General features: G+C 51.1%; 1 protein-coding gene across 2 annotated transcripts in view; it reads right to left on the bottom strand.

The window, feature by feature from the left end:
* Window positions 1-22,232, bottom strand: part of TBC1D9B (TBC1 domain family member 9B) — a 44,070-nt gene that overhangs the window by 1,374 nt on the left and 20,464 nt on the right. Inside the window, exons 8-21 of one of the 2 annotated variants that reach the window (XM_065875659.1) lie at window positions 14,726-14,887; window positions 14,265-14,415; window positions 13,567-13,781; window positions 11,692-11,809; window positions 10,257-10,542; window positions 8,392-8,521; window positions 8,163-8,261; window positions 7,319-7,387; window positions 6,072-6,312; window positions 5,592-5,657; window positions 3,852-3,923; window positions 3,538-3,588; window positions 1,716-1,775; window positions 1,018-1,124 (exon numbers count right to left, since the gene is read on the bottom strand). In XM_065875659.1, coding sequence (XP_065731731.1) covers window positions 1,018-1,124; window positions 1,716-1,775; window positions 3,538-3,588; window positions 3,852-3,923; window positions 5,592-5,657; window positions 6,072-6,312; window positions 7,319-7,387; window positions 8,163-8,261; window positions 8,392-8,521; window positions 10,257-10,542; window positions 11,692-11,809; window positions 13,567-13,781; window positions 14,265-14,415; window positions 14,726-14,887 — 1,827 coding nt within the window. The remainder of the gene's footprint in view (window positions 1-1,017; window positions 1,125-1,715; window positions 1,776-3,537; window positions 3,589-3,851; window positions 3,924-5,591; window positions 5,658-6,071; window positions 6,313-7,318; window positions 7,388-8,162; window positions 8,262-8,391; window positions 8,522-10,256; window positions 10,543-11,691; window positions 11,810-13,566; window positions 13,782-14,264; window positions 14,416-14,725; window positions 14,888-22,232) is intronic. The other variant, XM_065875660.1, reaches the window with a different exon arrangement.

Raw genomic sequence — 22,232 nt, 5'->3', positions numbered from 1 at the left:
GCCATTATGATTGGTGTGAGGGTGTTTCCCATTAGTTGTCTCTGTATACCTGTGTCTTGATATGTCCATTTCACAGATTAGGACACTGAGGTGCAGAGAGGGAAAGGGCTTTCTTTTCCAGCTGCCATTCTTTCAGCACATATAGGAACATTTGGAGTCTCTCCCTGTCTCTACATCCATTCTGTTAGCAGAGACAGACCTATTTCTATCATATCTTTCTAAATCCAGTGACTACAGGTACTTCTTCACTGTGTTTTAGAATCACACTGAATTTTTTATATCTTTAATCAGAAGCGCCTTCAATTCTCCTTTATGAAGCTCTTTAGAGAGTGATGACAAGGTAAGGTAACTTGGGTTGGTTGAGAAGGGTGAAGAGGTCAGGTTCCAGGTCCTGAAACCATATTTAGGCTTCCTGGCCTGAGAATGGGATGAAACCTCCCTCCACGGGCACCCCATTCTTCAGGCTATGGATGAGAGATCACCCAGATTGCAAGGTTCTCCTTCGGGCACAGCAGACCGTGGTCAGGCTGCAGCTCAACAACTGCCTTTGGTTAGATGTCTGTGGTCCTGGCTGTAAGACCCTTGGCAAGATGCCACGGTCCTGATGCAGAGACCAGCAAACAAACATTGGGTGGTGGGTTGAGTGGGCCTGTGTGTGCACAGCTCCGAGTGGGGCATGGGAGGGAGCAGAAGTGCTGTGGTGTTATCTCATAAATGGTGGTGTGAGTCTCTGCCTTTTGAGGTTAACCTTCCCCAGTGCTCCTCTGGTTCACGGATACCAATTAAACCAAAGCAAGTCATCACCAGCAGAGTGTTCTGGACAAGGCCCTGAAGCAACTGACCCCTTGTCCTACTAGAATAGTCCCTGACTGCTGCCTGACTAGAGGTTCTAAAGGTAGGCAGGAGAATCCCTACATTCCAGGGGGTGCTGGGACGGTGGTGAGGTGCCGGGTGGGAGGGCTCAGCCTTGGTCAGAATTTTCCAGAAACATCTGTTGTGTGTTCTGATTGGGCCTACCTGGTTCATCTTGGGAAGATCCTTAATCGTCTCCTTCTGAACCTCTTTCTCCTTGGCCCACATTCGAAGGTAGTGCCGATAGTCAGGAGGGCTGGTTCCCTTCTCCTCTGCGAGTTGGGAGAAAAAAATTAATCTCCATCTGTCAAATGAGAGAAAGAGGGCTGGGGGCTGGTAGCAGGGGGTAAGTGGGTTTAAGTATTGTCTGGCATGGAGTTACCTGGGCCCTATTACAAAACACCCCGGCATTTGGGGAGGTGGTGATGGAAAAAACACCCTAGAACACTCATGGGTCTCCCAAGTTATGCTGAAGTAGGTCTGAGCTAAGCTGATGAGGATGGCCCCAATCTGTCTTCCCCAAGATGGTGACAGAACCATGTGGAGGCTGGAGAGAGGGTGGCATGAGAAGGAGAGGCCAGCTGGGCACCTAGAGGAGTCCTGGCAGGAAGCAGGCACCCCCAGAGGGAGGCGGTGATGGCTGGGGCTGTTCACAGCTACAGGAGATTCAGGCCTGGGGGCCTGGGACTGATGACAGCTGGACAGCTGATGGGCTGGGCATTCACCTCAAGGAGAGCTGTGGTGTCAGGCATGCATCTGCCATCTCCCCAGGGTACGGGGCTCTTCTGCAGTGACAGGGCAACCAGACCCCACCCACCCTGAGACCTCTACCAGCATCAGCAGATGTTGGCCTAAATATACACCTCTTCTTTTTTCTTGGACGTCATTTCCAGCTCCCTCTTGCTCTTCCTGCTGTAGTGCTTCTGGACAATGGGATGAATAAAAAGAACAAGAACATTCTTCTGTTATGACTCCAAACCACTAAGGTCCTTGAGTGGTCGGTCTAGTCTGTGCTCTCCTGCGGAAGCGGACCTGGCCCTGGGCCCTGGATGCTGCTTCTTCTCTGCCTTCTCTGAGAAGGGCTGTCTCACTCCACCTGAACCACAGAGCCACTGAACCCTCACATCCTCTTTTCAAAAGAATACAAGTCATACCATACAGTTCTTAAGTGAACGATGGCGCACGTTATGGGCAAGAAGTCTGAGACCAATGATTTCTATAGTTTCTGCTGATAAAGGTCAAACTCAGGGGAGTCCTAATTACCAATTCAACCTGCAACTGCCACACTAGCTGATGAGGAATTTTATGTACGTGAATCCTGCACTCAGCACTGTATTTCTTAAAGTGACATATTTGTTGGAGTCTGCATACACCGTGCTCCTTATGGTGACCATAAACTTGGGGCAAGCAGGCTGCCCAGCTTTTGCAGACCTGTTCCCTGAGAGAATGTGGCCGGTGGGGGGACCTCAGGTGAAAAGGCAGTGTCCCAGCTCTGAATGGCCCTTGGCAGCTATGTGGTGGCAGGGAAGGGCGCAGCGCTCCAGGCTCAGGCTTCTCACCAGGGAACGGACTGCTGCCTGGAGGCTATGTGAGGTCTGAGGACAGGGATCTGTACCCCGAGTCCCTGGCGTCTCCTGGAAGTGCCTGGGACAAGCCTAAAGCATCCTTGATAAAACAGAAGATACATCTGTTTCTTTAGTTTGTATACTTGAAATCAAGGTCCTCGAGCTTCATAGTCAAGTTAAGTAAGACTTTGGCACTGTCAACAGGATTGCTTTGGGTGTCTTGATATCTTTTTTTTTTTTGCAGTACGTGGGCCTCTCACTGCTGTGGCCTCTCCCGTTGCGGAGCACAGGCTCCGGACGCGCAGGCCCAGCAGCCATGGCCCATGGGCTCAGCCGCTTCACAGCACGTGGGATCCTCCCGGACCGGGGCACGAACCTGTGTCCCCTGCATCAGCAGGCGGACTCCCAACCACTGCGCCACCAGGGAAGCCCGATAATACCTTGACAGTACCTTTTACTTTCACTTTTGAGTGTGTATTATCCTTGGTGTGTTATTACCTATCCCCCATGAGAAATTATAGGGTGGTGTTTTGGTTGGTTTTCTAGGTGTATTACATACCACCAGCTTGATTGTCAAATCCCAGGCCTAGAATGCCCCATCACCCTGTACCCAGTACTCCCAACAGGTTTTAAGTGTAGCACAGGGATGACTTCTAATAGGCACTCAACATACGTATTTTTCCCCAACAAAAAAGTTGTGTGGAACATGAAAATGTTTCCAAAGAAAGCATCTACCACTCTCCTCCACCTCTGCTCATCTGTGCTTTGTCTGTTTCACAATGACAGCTTTGCAATGATAGCATTTTGTGTTTTTCCTATGACCATGATGACAGAATACTTTCTGCACGTGCCTGGGGAGGTGACACCCTAGTGCCTGTGCAACACCCACTATACTGTGTGTCCTCATTTACTGCCCACACGCAAGCACAGCAGCTGCCTCTCTCCACCCCAGTCCACGGCTGGCTCTGGGTCCTCCTCGGAACTTAGCCACACAGGAGGCGTCTCTGGAACTAAATGCTTCCAGGCCTCCTGACCATGCAGGGGAGCGTTCAGGAGATAAAACCCAAGGCCCTGGGGAAGCCAAGTGCAAAGGGGGCGCCCCTGCCCCCCAGGCACTGACCTTGAGCCTCCCAGGGCAGGAAAAGATCCAGGTCGGAGGCCAGAGGAGATGCTGGAAGGGACAGCAGAGGAGGAGCAGAGGCAGAGGGAGGGAGAAGCCCGGGTCCGGGATGGCAGAGACAAGAGAAACAGGAGTGAGAACACCACAAGGGGGCCTGGCCCTAGAGAGAGAGGCAGCTTCCCCTGGCTCTCACTCTGCACCTCCCCATGCAGCACACTCCCCGAGCCCATGGAGGGCCGTAGGCCACCTGCATGCGCCCCACAGCAGTGTTGCTTGGCACAGGGTCCGAGGCCAGTGGTATACAGAGCGCTCACCTTCTGAGGAGCTGTTCTCAGTGAAATAATGGGTCGCTTCCAGGGCTGACTCAGCCTCCTCTGGGCTCAGGGCTGTGCTCGGAGCAAAAGAAGAGTGAGGGCAGGAGGGAACATGATTCTCACCAAACGAAACCTCCCTGAGTCCTGGACAAGGGCCCTCGCTGCACCTGCCCCTGTGTGCTCCACAGTTCCCAGCCCCACCAATATGGTGGATGGTCATAGTGGTAACAGCTGACGACTGATTCTGGTTGACTCGTGCATTGTGTTTGAAAATGTAATATATACATATCCCAGATAAAAATCCAGTCAGTGCAGCTGGGAGATGGTTGAGCGGCCATCCTTTCTCCTATCCCACGATGATGCAGCCCAGAGGATTCTTTTGGGATGTTTTATGCTCCTGCAGGTACATATGCAGGGACAGGCCAGGCACAAGTGACTTGTTCTCACTTTATACACTTGGGCATTGTTCCACACCAGCACATACTGGCCTGCCTCATTTTGCGATAAAGTAGTCTCTGGGGTGTCGGATCCACTTGGTTCTGTGCAGGGGGCTTATTCCCCATTGTACAGAGGGGGAGGAAGTAAGTTTTAACAGTGTGTGGCACAAGGGGAGGTGGCAGGTGTGGGTCGCCACTAGAGCCCTAGATGAAGCAAGGCGGGCAGAGGCGGCTTGGAAGTGGCAGCGCTGGCCACATGTGCCCTCATGGACAGGCTCTCGGCACAGTGGGGTCTGCCCAGCCCAGGCCTCTCTCTCAGCAGAATGAGAGGTGGCCTATACCAGTCTTTCCATGGAAGTGTTCCTTGTTGCGTTACAGGGAACAACCAGCCAAAGGTGAGAATATCTGTGTCAGGAGCAGTTGTTTCTCCAACTCTGGATGCAGAGAACAACCCTGGGGGAAGCTTTAAAACTACAGTCTGGACCCCGCCCCAGGCCAATCAAGTGAGAGCCTCTGGGATGAAAAATCACTCAGGCTAACTCTGAGGCAGCTGCTGACTCCTAGGGGCAAGTCATGAACAACAGCAGGAACCCAGGACAGCTCCACCCCAGAGCAGAACCCCTGGGGCCAAATTTTCACCAGCCCATCTCAATTCCCTCCTGTGAAAATGGGGAAGCCCTCCCCCACTGCACTTGGACAACTCTGAGTGGCCACCCCTGCTGAGCCAGGTGAGCTAGGCTCATGAAGCAGCAAGAGCCCCTGCTTTGGGACCAGCTACTGCGGACAATCCACTGTCAGTGTCCCAGCAGGCCCGGCACTGCTAGAGAAACCAGAGGAGAGCAGCCATACAACAGGGCTCCCTGGCCTTGGCACCCCCAGGCCACTCCTCTGGTGAGAAACAGGAACCCTTGAGAGACTTAAGGATAAGCTAATGAACACAAGAGATTCAAACCTGAATATCCACTCCTGTGAGTCCCCCTCACGAGGGGGTGTTCTAGTTGAGTGGCATAATGCTCCATCTGGGCCTTTGCCTGTGGGCAGACTCCTCCCTGAGACTCCCGCACATTCCCTCCCAGGTCACTCAGGTCATGGCCCTGCTCTCAGACCAAGATTGGGCTGGGCCTCAGCCCCCATGCTCTGGCTCCTCCACTCTCTCTGTCAGGACGGGCGAGCCTCCACTATGTTGGGACCCTAGCTGCCGCAAGGCCCAGAACTCCACAGAAGCCTGTGCCATGGAATGCTGCACCTCCAGCTCTGGACACATGAGAAGCCCCTGCTGGGGAGTGGGACAGAAGGCTCTCACCTGGAGGCAAGTGCAGCTTGTAGAGCACCTTGAGCTTCTCTGTCAGGTCCCCATGGTACATCCTACCTGTGGAGGAAGGCCAGCAAGGAGGCACGCTGGCAAAAGGGCACAAGAGTCCCACGGCCAGTCCATATTCAAATACCTCCCCTTCCAATGGGTTCTGGTGGGACCCTCCTCACCACCTGACTCCCTTCTGGAGAGGACCCTGGGGGTGAGCACCAGGCCTCTGGCTTGCCCCTTCTCTGGGACCTGCAGACCCGGCCTCCAGCAGTGGACTGAGGGAGGGGAGGGGAGGGAGGGCTCCCATTGGACCTCCATGTATCTCCAGTGGGAAAACTGCACTTCTTTTATCGAGGGTCAAGGGCTCCAGGCTGCCCTCAGCTCGCTGCAGTGGGAAGACTGGCCAGGGCTGGCATCTGGAGGCTTCCTCAGAAAGGGCGTGGGCACAGAAAGGCCCCTGCAGGCCCTGGAGCCACTCACTTATCCCTGTCACGAACTCCTTGAAGTTGATCAGCGAGTCCTTATTTTCATCCAGGAGCCGAAACATGCGCCCCGCCAGCACGGATGTGTGGGAGCCACAGGCCCAGGGTGTTAGGCTGGCAAAGAGTTCCTGGAACTGGTTCGTGTCGATGCGGTACTGCTCCAGGTAGGGCAGGCTGGGGTCCCGACGCACAGCTGCAGGGCGGCTGCTCCCCCAGTACTGACTCGCCAGCTGCTTGGCCTGCAGGGGGCATAGCCTGGTGTGATGGCCTGGCCTCCTGGCCCCTGGGCGCTTAGGATTACCAGGCTGGTTGGTGTGTTCACCCTCCTCCTCCATCCAAGTCTGCAGAGCCCTGGATAGTGAGCACTGAGCTACACAGAGCATCTCGCAGAACCTCCTGCGTTGGTACCATCAGTCCCTAGTTTATAGCCGTGTGAGTCAAGACAGGGCCCTAGGACTGCTAGCCACGGCGGCCACAGCGAGTGAGAGGTGGCACTGGCTGGACTGCTCTGACCTTAAGGCCATAGCAGGGTGGTTATCTTGGGGGCTGAACCAGAGGCAGCTGGAGGGGCAGATGGGACCCGACAATGAGATCAGAAAGGCATTGTAGACATGGCTGTTTCTGCTTGCTCTTCACACCCTTTCCCCTTCTTCTGTTAACAGCACCTGAACTTTTCCTGGAGAGCCCCTCTTGTCCCACCCTCAGGCCATGGGGTGGGCACGTGGCCCAGTTTTGGGTCAGCAGCAAACACCCTCCTGTAGCCACAGCACCTAACTTGAGTCATTCCAACAATTAACCCTAGGCTTTTTGCTAAAACCACTTGGAAAGAAAAATTTTCTTTTCACTGGGGTTACTGAGTGGACAGGATGACCTTGGAGATGCTGACAACAGTCCTGCCACTCTGTAGGAAGAGCAGTCCAGGTGATATCTGAGGTAGGGGAGCTTGACAGGATGTTGGAACACCTAGATTCAGTCATGCCTGAAGCTGTACATTCCTAGACTTTTCAGTTTCATGAGCCAATGCATTCCCTTTTATATAAGCTGACTTGAGTGGATTTTCTTCCACTTAAAAGAGTGTCCTGCCTAAACTCCAAGAAGGATTAAATTCTACCATGTGAACTTTGTAGTAACTGCATCTGAGGATGCTTTTAAACCTATTTCTCTCCTGGCAGGAGGCTGCTACCCTGAGGATGAATTTAGGGGACTAGGATGGGATAGTGGTCCTCCCTTGCTCTTGGCTGTCACCTTAAACACCATGTAAAGGTCCTCCAGCTCTTCAATTGAGAAACCAATGTCCCCAGGTATAGCTCGGACCTAGAAGGAAAGAGAAACAGGATGTATTAATGAATTCTCAAGTTCCTGCTCTTTGAGAGAATCCCCATGTGGATGAGGGCGAAGACACGAACTGCCCTCTTGGTGTTGCCAGCTGGCCGAGCACATGAGGGTAGTCCATTCAGGAAAGAAAGTGTGGTCTACACTCCTACCCCTCATCACCCATCCTGTCACTCAATTCACACTCCCTGAGCTCCTTCCTGGTGGGCACTGGGGGTGCCTTTCTGTTCTGAACACCCAGTCAGGGACACAGGGTGAGGGGCGGTGATCAAGACACTGCTATCTGGATCCCTCGAAAGGCCCTGGCACTGGCACTTTGGAAGGTGACCTAGAACTTCGCAGTTACTTCTCCCTCCAGAGACAGGAGGACAAAGGCTTGCAGCAGAGGTCAGCGGGCTGAGTGGATGGAGGGCTGGGTGGCTGAGTGTCGCTACCCAGGGGCAGGGGTTAAAGCCAGGCCTGAGGGCTCAGTCCAGAGTGGGATCATGCTTAGCCTTTAGGCACTGAGGCATCAGAGAAGCTTCCCTGTGACCAATCCACAAGCAGAAAATTGTGACCCAGCCCTCTCCCCACTTCCCTAAATTTGCCCCTTCACTCCTGGATTCCAGTCCCACACAAGACAGTGCTAGGGGACTCTGCACCCTGCTCCTCAGGGAAGTCTGGAGATGGCTCGGCAGGAGCAGCCCACTTGGTCACCATCCCCACCCTAGCTCCCAGCCTGCACCCTGGGGCCATGGGAGCCCGGGCCCATCCGTACCACACTCCTCTTGGCCGTATCCTCCAAGGACTGGATCACTTTCAGCCTCTGTTTAAACCGCATCTGTTCAATGTCCTCGGCCCTCAGGCTGCTGAATTTCTACCAGTCAGAGGTGATTCAGTGAGATAAGGTGGAACCACAGAGCAGAGGACAGCCACCCACCATGGCCAACTGCACCCACATGGCCCAAGGGAGTGGTCTGGGCAAGAAGCCCCCAGTGAGTGCTGACCTCATATGACACTTTCAGGAGGTCGAAGATGTCCACCTCTTCAGGAGGGTCATCTCCACTCGTCAGCAGGGCATGGAGGTGTGGGATAGGAGGAGAGACACTCTGCTTATTGACCACATTATCCAGGTATCTGTAAGGATTAAAGGACAGAAATCTAGATCACCCACAGGTGACAGGGGTGTCTTACCCATGGCTAAGTGATGTGGAGAGACCTAATTTGCCCAGACTCCCAATCAATGAGTGAGTGTGCTGAGGGTCGGGCATCCTCCAGGAGAGAGAAAGATGAGCCACTGCAGGGAGGAGGGGGAGAGGCAAATCAGGGATGGGTACCCTGGCAAATCAAGGATGCCCCCTGGAGGCAGTTGAGAGGCTTGAGCACTAACTCTGAGAAAGCTAGGCTGTCCACTGGGGTCTCACGGCGGGGGGGACCTTTACAAGTCCAGACCCTACCAAACCAGGAGAGAGGTTTGTCCCAGCTGGAGGGATGACATGCTTCCTCCATCTGGCGGGTCACTGGGCCAGATGTGAGGACTCCCTGCCTGGCCAGGAAGAATCAGGGACCAAAGGAGTGTCCCAGGAGGAAGGCGAGGGAGGAGCCCTGCTGTGGGGGTGTCCGAGGAACACAGCCTCGGGACAGGGCCTGACTTTGGCTGGACTAGCCCAGCCAGGACCTCACACTCTCCCAGGCTCTCTGGCTCGGCCTGACACTCAGGTGGGACACACCCACTGGCTCTGGCACCGTTCCTGGTCAGGCCCTGCTGCTGAGGAGGGGACCCATCTGTCTGGTGTGGGAAATGGGCATGAAAACCACTTGCCGACTCTGGCCATGGGCTGAGTATCTTGTCATCACTGAGGACAAAGAGCTAGCATGGTCCATAGCAGAGAAGCAACAACTCTGCCAGCCTGGGACCCTTACAGGTTCCCAGTCAGCACTGGGCTGGCTCGGCAGGCAGGTGGCAGCGTCCTTGGCTGTCCCGGGTGGCCAGAAGCATTCCAGGCTGGGCAAGTACATGCACGTGGGCTGGCAAGGCTGTATATATAGAGCTCAGGGCCTGGGCCACAGTGAGGACCCCCTAGGAAGGCACCTGGTTATAAAGGTCTTGAAGGCCAGGCTGGGGGACTTAGATCCTTTGTCCAGAAAACCACCAGTGGCACAGGGAGTCCCCATATCCCAAGGGAGGAACAGGGTCAGATTCTGATCAGGAAGAGCCCTGTGGGATGCTGGTGGATGAGACTGGAACAAGGAAAACTGTGACGATACAGACACAGGGCCCTTGGCAGGGGTGTCATGGGTCTGCCCTGAGGCTGTAGGGGTTGAGGGGAGGGGCTGGACCCCAGAGAGAGTCCATGAGGATGGGATGCGTGGACTGACGGAGGACAAGGCAGCCAGGATGACCCTGGGCCTTAGGTGTGCCTGGTGGATATCAGCTCATTCAGCAGCTACAGTAGGCCCAACATGGGCCCTTGTCTAGGTGACGGGGCGACAGTGATGCTACTGAGCTGGGAAAGGCACGACCAGGAGTGCTTTGTGGGAATAACAGACACCCAACCTTCGCTAGAGGAGGGAGGCCCTGCTGTTCCAGCTGCCTCCTGCCCACCAAGCCGTCCAGTCCAGTGTGCTCTGGCCCACTACCTGTTTTACCTTCTCCCAGCACTTATTACTACTCCAGTACTGTTCTGTCTCCTTCCAGAAAGGAGGCTCTCTCCGCCCCCCTGGAGTATCCCCAGGTCTAGCCCTGTCTGGGCACTTGGTAGGTACAGTCCCAGGATGCTGACCAAGAAGCACATAGGGCTGGGGAGGGGTGGGGTGCTGCAGTCAGTGCTGGCCAGCTCCCCAGCAGGAGGAGGGAGGCCAGCTCAGTCACCTGCCCAGGACGGTCATGGCCTCGCCCTCGTCGCTGCAGCCCAGTAGCTGCTCCATGTTGGCATCCAGGATGGCCAAGGCCACCTGCAGAATCACCTTGATGCCCTCGTAGAAGAAGCAGTCAACAATGACCGCAGCGCTTTCAAAGGGCATGACGCTGAGAAAGAGGGTCAGGAACCAGGAGAGCGAGATGCTGGGAATCACCCCCAAGTCCTGCATCTTCTCGGAGAGCTGGGGCAGGAAGTCTCTTGTGAGCTCTTCGAAAATGCCTTGGTCCACCAGGGCCCCTAGGGAGAGAACGAAGGAGTCTGAATGGTGAGCTCACACCCCTGACTCAGGCAGGCTCTCATGTGGGACCCCAGGGTCTGAGTTGCAAGAAGCTCACCTGGTCCCCAGCCAGCTCTGCTTACAACTGAGGGCTGGAGGGGGGCAGGTGGGGTGGAGAAAACAAGAATGGAAAAAATTATGTAAGTTTCCTTTCCACTACTTCCAAATCGCTGTGTGAAAAGAACAATTTCTTCCAGTATACTTGGATTTTATTTTTGGGAAACACTAATTTCTCTCTAGGGCATCAAAAGTAAACAGTGAGCAGCTGCATAGCACAGGGAGATCAGCTCGGTGCTTTGTGACCACCTAGAGGGTTGGGATAGGGAGGGTGGGAGGGAGGGAGACGCAAGAGGGAAGAGATATGGGGATACATGTATATGTATAACCGATTCACTTTGTTATAAAGCAGAAACTAACACACAATTGTAAACCAATTATACTCCAATAAAGATGTTAAAAATAAATAAATAATAAGAAAAATTAAAAAATGAAAAACAAACAAAAAAACCAAACCAAACCAAAAAAAGAAGTAAACAGTGATCTCAGTAGCTTGTGTGTGTCCTGACCTGAAGCTTGTGAACAGATGCAATTCTAAAGGACCCCAAGAGTGGAAAACCCCAAAAGCAAACAGTAAGGGAGGGACATTTTAGAATACCAGACTTAATTATATATGTAATTAAATATATTCACAAGTGCACTTCCATTTAATAACACAGATTCTACTGGCTGTGAGTTCCTAACAGTTGACATGGGGGTATACTATATGCTCTAGCTGTGATACTGGAAATTTTCCACAATAAAAATGTTTAAGAAGAGTTAGATGGATGTGAATTTAGGCCCCAAGCTAACTTCTTCTCTCACTGCCAGCAACTCCTAGGGAATCGCATAAAGTCTGGGAGAGACGGTTGGGGTCTGTGTTTGGCTCTCTACTTTTCAGCTGTGTGAAGATTTAGCAGCTTCCTAATCTATGGAGCGGAACCTGTGACTGTCTGCAGCCTGGGGCAAGGCTGCGAGGCCTCCAAGAGCTCACCTGTGGGATGTGCTGAATGTAGACCTGGCCCAGGGAGGCCTGCCACCCCCACAGGGAGCTGCCAGTCTCAGGCACTCACCAACCACCCTGGTGTTGTAGTAGTCGGGCAGCATGCGTTCACAGAGGGCCACCAGCAGCCAGAATGCCTCCTCCTCGCTGCCATAGAGCAGGAGCACTGAGGTGACGATGTTCATGGCCTATGGGCACAGAGACAGGTAGGGGGTGTCATGGAGCTGTCCCCCCCCACCCCCACCAAGTGGCCTATGCATCCTCCTCTACCAGCAGGCCTGGCAACAACAAACTCTTCCAACCAACTCTGGGCAATTTGCCAAAAGACAATTTGCAGGAAATCAATTTGACCAAAACGGTCAACCAAGTTCCTCAAATTGGGCCTGCAGGCATTTGGACACCCGAGAAGGTGAGGCCTTCTTCGGGGTGGTGTCTGGTGTCACAGGTGCAGCACGGGGCCAGAAGGATGTGTGAGTGAGCTGCATGCAATGGCCACGTGGCTGCAGGGAGGCCATGGCAAAGTAGTGGCCATGCACAGCCTGAGCTGATACCAAGGCTTGTAAGAAAAAGCATCAATGGTGGCAAATTATCTTAAAAATGATTTAGAGCCAGCACACTGGTTTTCCATGCACTGGCAATATGTCCTGCAGAACACTGGTCCTACAGAAAAGTGATTTCTCTGAAATCCAGAGGCAGTCATAGGGAAACAGCAAGCCATCTGACCTGGCCATGAAAATGCCCACTAGATTTAAAATCAAATGCCCCTGGAAATGCAAATCAAAACTGCAGTGAGGGGCTTTCCTGGTGGCACAGTGGTTGAGATTCCGCCTGCCGATGCAGGGGACACGGGTTCGTGCCCCGGTCCGGGAAGATCCCACATGCCGCGGAGCGGCTGGGCCCGTAAGCCATGGCCGCTGAGCCTGCGCGTCTGGAGCCTGTGCTCCGCAACAGGAGAGGCCACAACAGTGAGAGGCCCGCGTACCGCAAAAAAAAAAAACAAAAAAAACCCAACTGCAGTGAGATGCCACCTCATACCTTTAGGATGGCTACTATCAAAAAAAAACAGAAAATAACCAGTGTTGGTGAAGGTGGCGAGAAACTATAGCCTTTGTGTATTGTGGGTAGGAATGAAGAATGGTGCAGCTCGTGTGGAAAATGCTATGACAACTCTCATAATTCAAAAAATTAAATATATGATCCAGCAATTCCACTTCTGGGTATAATGCCCAAAAGAACTGGGTTTGGATATTGTACACCTATGCTCATAGCAGCACTATTCACAACAGCCAAAATGTGGAAGCCACCCAAGTGGCCATGGATGATGAATGGATAAACAAAACACGGTGTATACATACAATGGAATATTCTTCAGCCTTAAAAAGGAAGGAAATTTTGACACATGCTACAACATAGATGAAACTTGAGAACATTATGCAAATGAAATAAGCTAGTCACAAAAAGACAATACTGTATGATGCTTATATGAGGTACTTAGTCAAAATCATAGAGACAGAAAAGATAATGGTGGTTGCCAGGGGTAAGCAGGGGAGTTGTTTAATGGGTACAGTTTCCATTTTGCAAGATGAAAAAGAGCTCTGGAGATGGACAGTGGTGATGGTTGTACAATGATATACCTAATGCCACCGAACTGTAAACTTAAAATGATTAAGATGGTAAGTTTTATGTTATGTGTATTTTACCACACACACAAAATAATCAAACGCCTCAGGACCCAGACCAGAAGCACATACATGGCAAGGGGATAAGGTGAGCGATGAACACTGCTTCTAATTTCATCTTTTTCTGTGATTAGGATCTTCCTGGGGGAGGACAGGGCACAGTCACAGGTGTGTGGGCCCATCACTTAGGCCCAGAGCCATGCGGAGGTGCTCCTGTGAGCTTCTGGTGGGAGATGCTGTCTCTGGACCCTGCTAAGCCCCTGTACCTGGCAGTAGCCAATGGTGGGGTTTCGGAAAGCGTAGGCAGTCAGCACCCGGCGGAGTGCAGCGATCCCAAGCTCATTCTGGAAGGCAGGGTGCTCAGGCATGGAGCGGTGGAGGTCTCGCTCGATCTCCTCTGTGGCCAGGCTGTACTTCCCTGTGGACTTCTCCACCAGCTCAGCATAGTAGCCAGGGTGAGTCACCATCTCATTCCAGGCCCCTGTGGAGACACAGCTGGTAGCTGTCTCCCTCCTCCTCCCCTCCCGGGACTTCGAGGGCAACAGGGCAGGGTGGAGACGTCAATGCACTGCAGAAGAGTAGTGGCACTTTGGGGCCAACTAAGAGGTGCCAGGCAGAGTTTCCCTCATGATTGCTTCTGAGAGGAGTCACCCCACCCAAGTTCAAATGGCTGACTTGCCCTCCTGAAACCATCCAAGTGGCCAAGGGTGTGAATGTTGTCAGAGCATGACCCAAGGAAAGAAGGCCTCAGGAGGCCTGTTTGCCTTCCACTGCGGGTGGGAAGGCACCGCCTCACTGGTTTCTGCTCCCCGGAACGCCCCTCCTGGCACACATGAGCTTCATTACAGCTGAGAGACCTGTTCTCGCCCTCTAAAGGCTGGTGGTTCCTGCCTGGCCGACTCAGGAGGCCAACTGGGGGTCATGGAGGCTGAGGCTGTGGGGCCATGAGGCCAGGGCAGCTTACCAGAGAAGAGGAGCCACAACTCCCCCCGGAGGCTCTCGGGGATGCCCTTCAGCACCAGCTCCCGCGTCATGGCGGTGCGGTACATGCACATGCCGCGCCCATACTCAAAAAAGTGGATGTGCCACGACTCCTCTTTCATCTTCTCCTTGGCCTGGGGGAACAGCAGACAGGGGCCTGTGGATGCGACCTGAGTGCTGAGGCAGGTGTCAGGCCCTCCACCTCTCCTCCAAGGGCTTGTGGCGAAAATGCCACGAGCCCAGGCTGGGCTGTGCACGGCATCACCCTCGGGCGTCAGGGACACGGGACCCCCTGCAGAGGCCTGAAGCCCATGACCAGCACTTCTGAACAGGTCACTCAGGGTGTCCCTGGGCACTGCACATCGTCACCCAAGGGCCGCAGGCTGGCCCTGCCCTTCCCCCTATCTGGCCTGCATGGTGGTGGAGCCCCGAGTCTGGGCTTACCCCCTTGGCTCCCAGGTCCTCCATGGACGTGTTTCTCTGGAAGAGTTTGAGCAGGCCCTGGGAAGCGGTTGGAGCCTCCTGTGCATGGGACCCCTGGAGGCCACCGAGGGGTGAGGTCGGGCTGGCAGGCTGTTCTGACACCTCCTGAAGAGCTGGGGAAGACTGGGAAATACAACATGGGAAGGAAAGCACTGAGCGAGTGAACTGCCCCACTGCCTGCGGGGTGGCCGTGCGGGAAAGAGCAGGAGGCCATGCTGTGGCTCAGCCCTACATCCTCTCTGGCCAGACACACAACTGTGTTGTCCTCCTTCACCAGGGACAGGTTCTGGTGCTCATCCTGTCAGGCCCTCTCTGTGAGGTCAGGGCCAGGAGAGAAGAAACCACAAGGAGACAGCTCCACGTGCCCCTTCCTGCACTCTGTGTCCCCTACAAGGGCTTGACTGGCAGCACTCATGGGTGCTCCCTGGGATGCCTTTCTTGTTCCAGCCTCTGGGGTGCAGACCCTGCCGAGCCCTGTAGGGGACAGCTGCTGGTGGCGTCTGCCTGGACTGTTCTTGGGTCCCACTATTGTAGCGCTGCCCCATGGGGCCCCTGGACACAGTGATTGGCTCAAGTGAGGAGTGCTGGGAAAGAGCACGGGGGCCCCCACTGGAGCCCAAGCATGGAGGGGAAAGCGGAGCAGAGGCAGGGTGACATCAGGCCTGCTCACCCAGTACGTCCTGAGGCTGACAGCTTGCCTCACCCTTTTCAGACTGACAGAGTCCTAATTGAGGGCATGCCTCCTGCGGGTGCCCTCAGTGACAGCTGAGTGAGGGAAGGAGTCCTCTTTCCTCTCCTCCCTCCCTCAGGCTACCTGTCCACTGCACCCTCAAGGGTCCCTCAAAGAAGAAGGGGCCCCCAGGCCCTCTGAGGGCTGGTGGCTGTCCACAAGGCTCCCTCTCTCTGGGCCACTTGCCTGGTGTGTGGTGTGGTCTACAGTGGCACACATCTTTTGGGCCGCACCACCTCTTTCCGGACACTTGTGCAGCTCAAAACCGGGTTCTCCTTAGCAGTCCACCACACTTGCAACAAGGCTGTGGGGCTTTGGGAGGCGAAAATAAAGACACAGGCCTAGAACTAGGTGTGTGGGGAGGGGGTCCCCACCTGTGGGCCATCTCTAACCATAAACAGGGCTCTGGTAGGGCTATAGGCCCTTCTCCAGTGTAGGAACCTGGGAATCTGCTTTCCCGTTGCACGGATGGCCAAACAGCAAGAGAAATGGATCCTGGGTGGTTCTGGGAACATACTGGGGGGCAATATGGGGCTGGGAGAAGAAAAGGGGGGCATCAAGGACAAAGGTCTAAAAGGAAGCCCTATCAGGGTTCTTCCCCTGGCTTTCTGGAACCTTAGTACCCTTCAGGTACAGTGTGGGTGACACCAGGCAACTGCCCTTGCTTGTGGATTGTGTTCTACCTGCAGGCACCTGACTTCAAGGTGAGCTCACTGCTGTGGGCAATGGCCTGGGCAGGGAGCTTGTTCCCTAGCCCGGGGGTCAGGTGGAACAGAGTCAGTGCCCACCCTGTCTGTCCTCCTCTAAGCTCCCTCCCCAAGTGCCCACCAGCAGGAACAACACCACTCTTGGGTGGACGCTGGTCACTGGCTCCCTTGAATCCACTTCTCCTTCTGCCAGCAGTGGCTTCCAATTTTTTTTGGGCGCAACACATCTCTCTCCACTCTTGGACCCACACTTTGTGGAATCCACTGAGGTTTGCGGTGGTGGCCACAAGCTAATTAGCATTTCCCATGCCTGCGGGGACTTCGGGTACTGTGTCAGCCACTCTGCAGGGAATGTCAGGATGAGCCACGGAGGGTGCAGGGGGCTGCACCACCATGCTGGTGCCACACACGCCCCGGGGATGACATTCATCCAGTGGAGACAGCCCAGCTCTGATAATAGGCGGCCAACTGTGTGGACTTCTTGGCTTCGTGGGCCAGTGAGCTCCCCTTCTGCGTGCTCCAGTCTGAGCTGAGTTTCTGCCCTTGTGCCTGTCAGCTCTGATCCCACTGGCTGTGGTCAAGCAGCGGTGCTGGACGCCTCCCCCGAGACTTTCACCCTGTGTTCCACATGAGAACCTGTACCACAGCTGTGATGGCTTCACAGGGAACACATGCTAAACTCATCAAGCTGTGCTATTTCAATATGTACAGCATATTGTATATCAAATTTACCTCAGTAGAACTGTTTTTAATAAAAAGGAAAAAAAAAAAAAGAGAACTCTGCTAGGTTCATATCCACAGCCTGCCCTTCTGCCCCTGGCTGGTGTTTTCAAAATGGATTTTAGATCAACTAAAATACATTTTCATGACAAACTGCCCGAATCCAGGGACATGACCCCAGTCCAGACCCCAAGCATCCTGATGCAGAGAGTCTGCTTCTGGCTCGAGGTTCCCTCCAGGAACAAGGACACAGATGGACTTGCAGGCCACAGAGCACTGCAGAGAATCAAAAATCTCAGCGCCGGAAAGGAGACTGACTCGAGGATGTGACCCCAGCAATAACCATCCTTTGTGACAGACAGGTTCCTGGGGTGATGGTGAGCTCACAGACCCATACTGCCTGGGAATCCAGCCTCTCTCTCCTTCCTCTTGGTAACTGTCTCACACATTTTTCCAGTGCAAACCTCCCAAACCATCCATCTTCCTCACTTCCTACTGCCAACTACTGAACTGAGCAAGCAGAAGCAGGAGCAATCTGACAGCCATCCACGGTCGCCCCCACCGGCCCACCTTCCCACAACTGTGGCCACGCATGCCAGGCCCAACTCTCCGCCGACTCGAGCCCAAGATCCCACCGCTCTCGCCTCTAGGACCTTCTGTCAACTGCCCCCTCTCCACTGGATTAATTACCATCAGCATAGAATCATGCTGTTGTCCCTACAAGCCCTCCCCGTTCTTCCACTGGGTGGTGCTCACATGTTATGTCCACTTTTGCGAAAGTGCATCAAGTTGTGCACTTAGGATCCATGTACTTTAGAGTATATACGTCACACTCCAATTACAAAGTCACACCCTGAAGGGACCCCTGTGATTCTCAGCTGGCCTTTCTACAAAGTTTCTGGAAAGAGCTGCCTAAACTCACTGTATCCTTTCCGTCTCTTTCCAGTTTTTTCTTGAGAAAGTGTCAGAAAATGTATGTTTATGTTCTAACAGTTACCTTTATACTAATGTCTTTACATAGTACCCTGGGTCCCCTCTTTTTAATACACTGGACTCCCTCCTAGGGGCAATACTAAAATTAGCAAGTAGCCTTGATCTTCCCCCTCCACTCCTTTCCCTGCCGACATATAATTGAAAGTGATATACCTTGCTCTTACTTAATAAGGCAGTCAGTGAGCTTATTCTACTTTCCATACCTTCTTTTCTCATGTTTTCATTGTACTCTATGTATTCAGAGCATATAAAATTACACATGACTTGTCACCTTTATCCTTGTTATCTAGTCCTATTTCTACAGCTAGATACATTCAATGCTCCCACCAGACCTTCTGCCAAAGCCTCTTCCGTCATTTCTTGGTTGTCTGAGGTCGTTCACTACTAGATGCCTCAAAAGCTGATAGCTTCTGTGAATTCCTGCATGTTCCTGATGGTCTGTGGTTTTGATACCTGAACATCAGTTTGCCAGACAGAAAATCCTAGGGTCACAGCTTTTTTACTGTATATCTTACAAAATGTTACTCTATTTGTATAAAATTTTGCTATCAAAATGTCTGATGCCTGGGCTTCCCTGGTGGCACAGTGGTTGAGTCTGCCTGCCGATGCAGGGGACACGGGTTCGTGCCCCGGTCCTGGAAGATCCCACATGCTGCGGAGCGGCTGGGCCCGTGAGCCATGGCCACTGAGCTTGCGCGTCCGGAGCCTGTGCTCTGCAACGGGAGAGGCCACAACAGTGAGAGGCCTGCGTACCGCAAAAAAAAAAAACAAAACGCCTGATGCCTCTCTGATTTTCATTCCTTCATAAATGACTTGGTCCTTCTTGACTGGTTGCCCCCCCCCCAAATTTTTTTTTTCTGTACTTACAGGAGGTATGTATGGGGTAGCTGTTTGCACTGTACAGTTGGGGGTCTGTCTTCTGGTGCAGTCCCTCTATGGAGCCCCCCTCCAGGACTTCCTGATCTGTCTCCTCTAGTGTCAGAAGCTTCTCTCTCTTTACTCCTCAGTATTCCTGCCCTGCTCAGTTCCAGCTCTTTTTTCCTCAGGGAGGGCTCTTTCCTTTTGGAAGGGAGTTTTTGTTGGGTGTTTCAGATATGTCCTAGCATTCTCTGATCTTCCCTTAGCTCGTCAGTGGATTCCCATGTTTTGTGTTGTTGGTTAACTCATCTGTGAGCTGGAGCCTGAGAAATATGCCTGCAGTTTCACCGGTGGTTTCTCTTAGTCACTTGCTGAGGTTTCTGTTCAGTGGGTAGTCTCTTTTGAGGAGGGTGTGTGTGGGGAAGTATTTTTGGTGATTTCTGGATTCCTTGGCTCTTGGGACTGTCAGAACCCTTTTTCTCTTCCCTCCACTACCACAGCACAGCTGCTGATTCTGTATCTGTAGAATAATGCTGCAGTTGGTGGTCTGGCCTCACCTACTTGAAGTCTGTGGTTTGTAAGATACCCTTTCACCTGGCTTTGTTAAAGCTGTTGTCTGTGGGCTTTTATTTTTACTCTTAAAGTTCCTTTGTGCATTTTAACAGAAAATTTGGTAAGGTTTAAGAAGCTACCCCAATAACCAACAGCTTATCCCAGTTGAAGGCCACTCCACCGGGCTTTTCTTCCTGTTCTTCCACTGAACAACTCTTGAAAAGGCAACCGTGACTTCTACTTGCCATCTCCAGTAGTCAATTCTTAGTTCTTATGATACTTGACCTCAGATCCAAACTGAACTCTTGACTGCTCCTTCCAAAACTGCTCTTCCTCATGTCATTAAATGGTGATTCTATTCTCTAAGCTGCTCAGGCCAAAAACTATAGGGTCATCTTTTTGTAAACCCTTCTTTATCCCATACCCTCCATCTAATTCGTCAGTTCTCTCAGATCTACCTTCGAATTATATCCTGTACACTAACACTGAACAATCCGAAAAGGAAATTACGAAAATGATTTTATTTACAACAGCATCAAAAAGAATAAAATACTTAGGGATAAACTTAGCCAAGTAGGTGAAAGACCAGATGCTGTATACTGGAAACTAGAAAACGCTGATGAAAGAAATTAAAGATGCAAACAAATGGAAAGACATTTTGTGTTCATGAATTGGAAAACTTCATATTGTTAAGATGTTAATATTACCCAAAGTGATCTATAGATTCAGGGCAATTGCTATTAAAATCCCAATGACATTTTTGCAGAAATAAAAAAATCTATCCTAAAATTCAGATGGAATTTCAAGGGACCCCAAATAGCCAAAACAAGCTTGGAAAAAGAACATAGTTGGAGGTCTCAAATTTCCTGATTTAAAAATTTACTATAAAGCTAGAGTAGTTAAAACAGTATAGTACTAGCATAAGGATACAGACCAATGGAATAGAATTGAGAGTCCAGAAATAAATCTTGCAATACATATGTTCAACTGATTTTTGACAAGGGTGCCAAGACCATTCAACGGGGAACAGATAGTTTTTTGTACAACAAATGGCATTGGAAAACTGGATATCCACATGTAAAATGATAAGTTTGGACACCTATCTCATACCATTTACAAAATTAACTCAAAATGGATCAAAGACCTAAATGTAAGAGCTAAAACTACAAAATTCTTAGAACGAAACATAGAAGAAAAGCGTATGGCAACTATTTCTTTGATATGACATCAAAAGCACAATAAAAGAAAAATAAATTGGACTACATAAAAATTTAAAACTTATGTGCATCAAAGGACACAATCATCCTCAATCAGAATGAGAAGGCAATCCATGGAATGGGGGAAAATATTTACAAATCATGTATCTGATAAGAGGTTAATATCCAGAAGTTCTACAATGTGACAACAAAAACAAACAACCCGATTAAAAGAAATAGGCAAAGGACTTGAATAGACATTTCTCCAAAGAAGATATACAAATGGCCAATAAGATGTGAAAAGATGTCCAACGTCACTAATCACTGGGGAAATGCAAATCAAAACCACAATGAGATACCACTTCATATCCATTAGAATGGTTATTGTAAAAAATAACAGAAAATAACAGTGTTGGAATGGATGGGGAAAAACTGGAACCCTTATGCATTGCTGATAGGAGTGTACAATGGTCTAGCCACTGTGGAAGATGTTATGGCAATTCCTCAAAATATTAAACACTGATTTACCATATGACGCAGCAATTCCACTTCTGGGTACATACCCCAAATAACTGAAAGTAGGGTCTGAAGAGATATTTGAACACCCATGTTCATAGCAGCATTATTCACAACAGCCAAAAGGTGACAGTAACTGAAACGTCCATTAAAAGATGAATGGATTGCCCTGAATCTATAGATCACTTTGGGTAATATTAACATCTTAACAATATGAAGTTTTCCAATCCATGAACACAAAATGTGGCATATGTATACACACACACACACACACACACACACACACACACACACTCACTAGTATGTATTCAGCCTTAAAAAGGAAGGAAATTCTGACAGATTCTATAATGAAGATGAACCTTGAGGACATTATGCTAAGTGAAATAAGCCGATCACAAAAGCCGATCACATTACTGTATGACTCCCCTTATATGAGGTACCTGGAGTAGTCAAATTCATAGAGACAGAAAGTAGAACGGTGATTGCTGGGGCCTGGGGGTAGGGGCTTGAGGGTGGGAAATGAGGAGTTAGTACTTAATGAGTACAGAGTTTCAGTTTCCAAGATGAAAAAAGCTTTGGAGATGGATGGTGGTAATGGCTGCATAACAGTGTGAATATACTTGATACTACTGAACTGTATACTTACAAATGGTTAAGATGGTAAATTTTATGTTATATGTATTTTACCACACACACACACACACACACACACACACACACACACAAACACACAAATATATGTATGTATCCTGAATTTGACCACTTCTCACCAACTCCACTGCTACCACCCTTGACCAAGGCTCTATCATCTTGTGTCCTGAAAACTGTTAGAGCCTTCCAACTCATCTCTGCTTCTATTCTCGTCACTCTCTAGTCCAGCTCTGTTCTAGAGAAACATAATGAGAGCCACACACGTAATTTAAAATTTTCTAGTAGCCACATTAAAAAACATAAAAGAAATTGTGAGGTTAACTTTAATAATATATTTTATTTAATATAGTAAAAATATTATCATTTCAACATGGAATCAGTATTAAAAAAATCAAGATATTTTACATTCTCTTTTTCACACTGAATCTTCCACCTCTGGTGTGTAGTTTATGCTTACAGCACATTTCAGTGTGGTTGCCTTTCAAGTGCTCAATAGTCACGTGTGGCTACTGTACTGGGCAGCTACACCTCTATTCCATTCTCAA

This window comes from Phocoena phocoena, chromosome 3, assembly GCF_963924675.1.
Source record: "Phocoena phocoena chromosome 3, mPhoPho1.1, whole genome shotgun sequence".
Taxonomy (NCBI): domain Eukaryota; kingdom Metazoa; phylum Chordata; class Mammalia; order Artiodactyla; family Phocoenidae; genus Phocoena; species Phocoena phocoena.
This window is presented reverse-complemented; position numbering and strand designations above follow the sequence as displayed.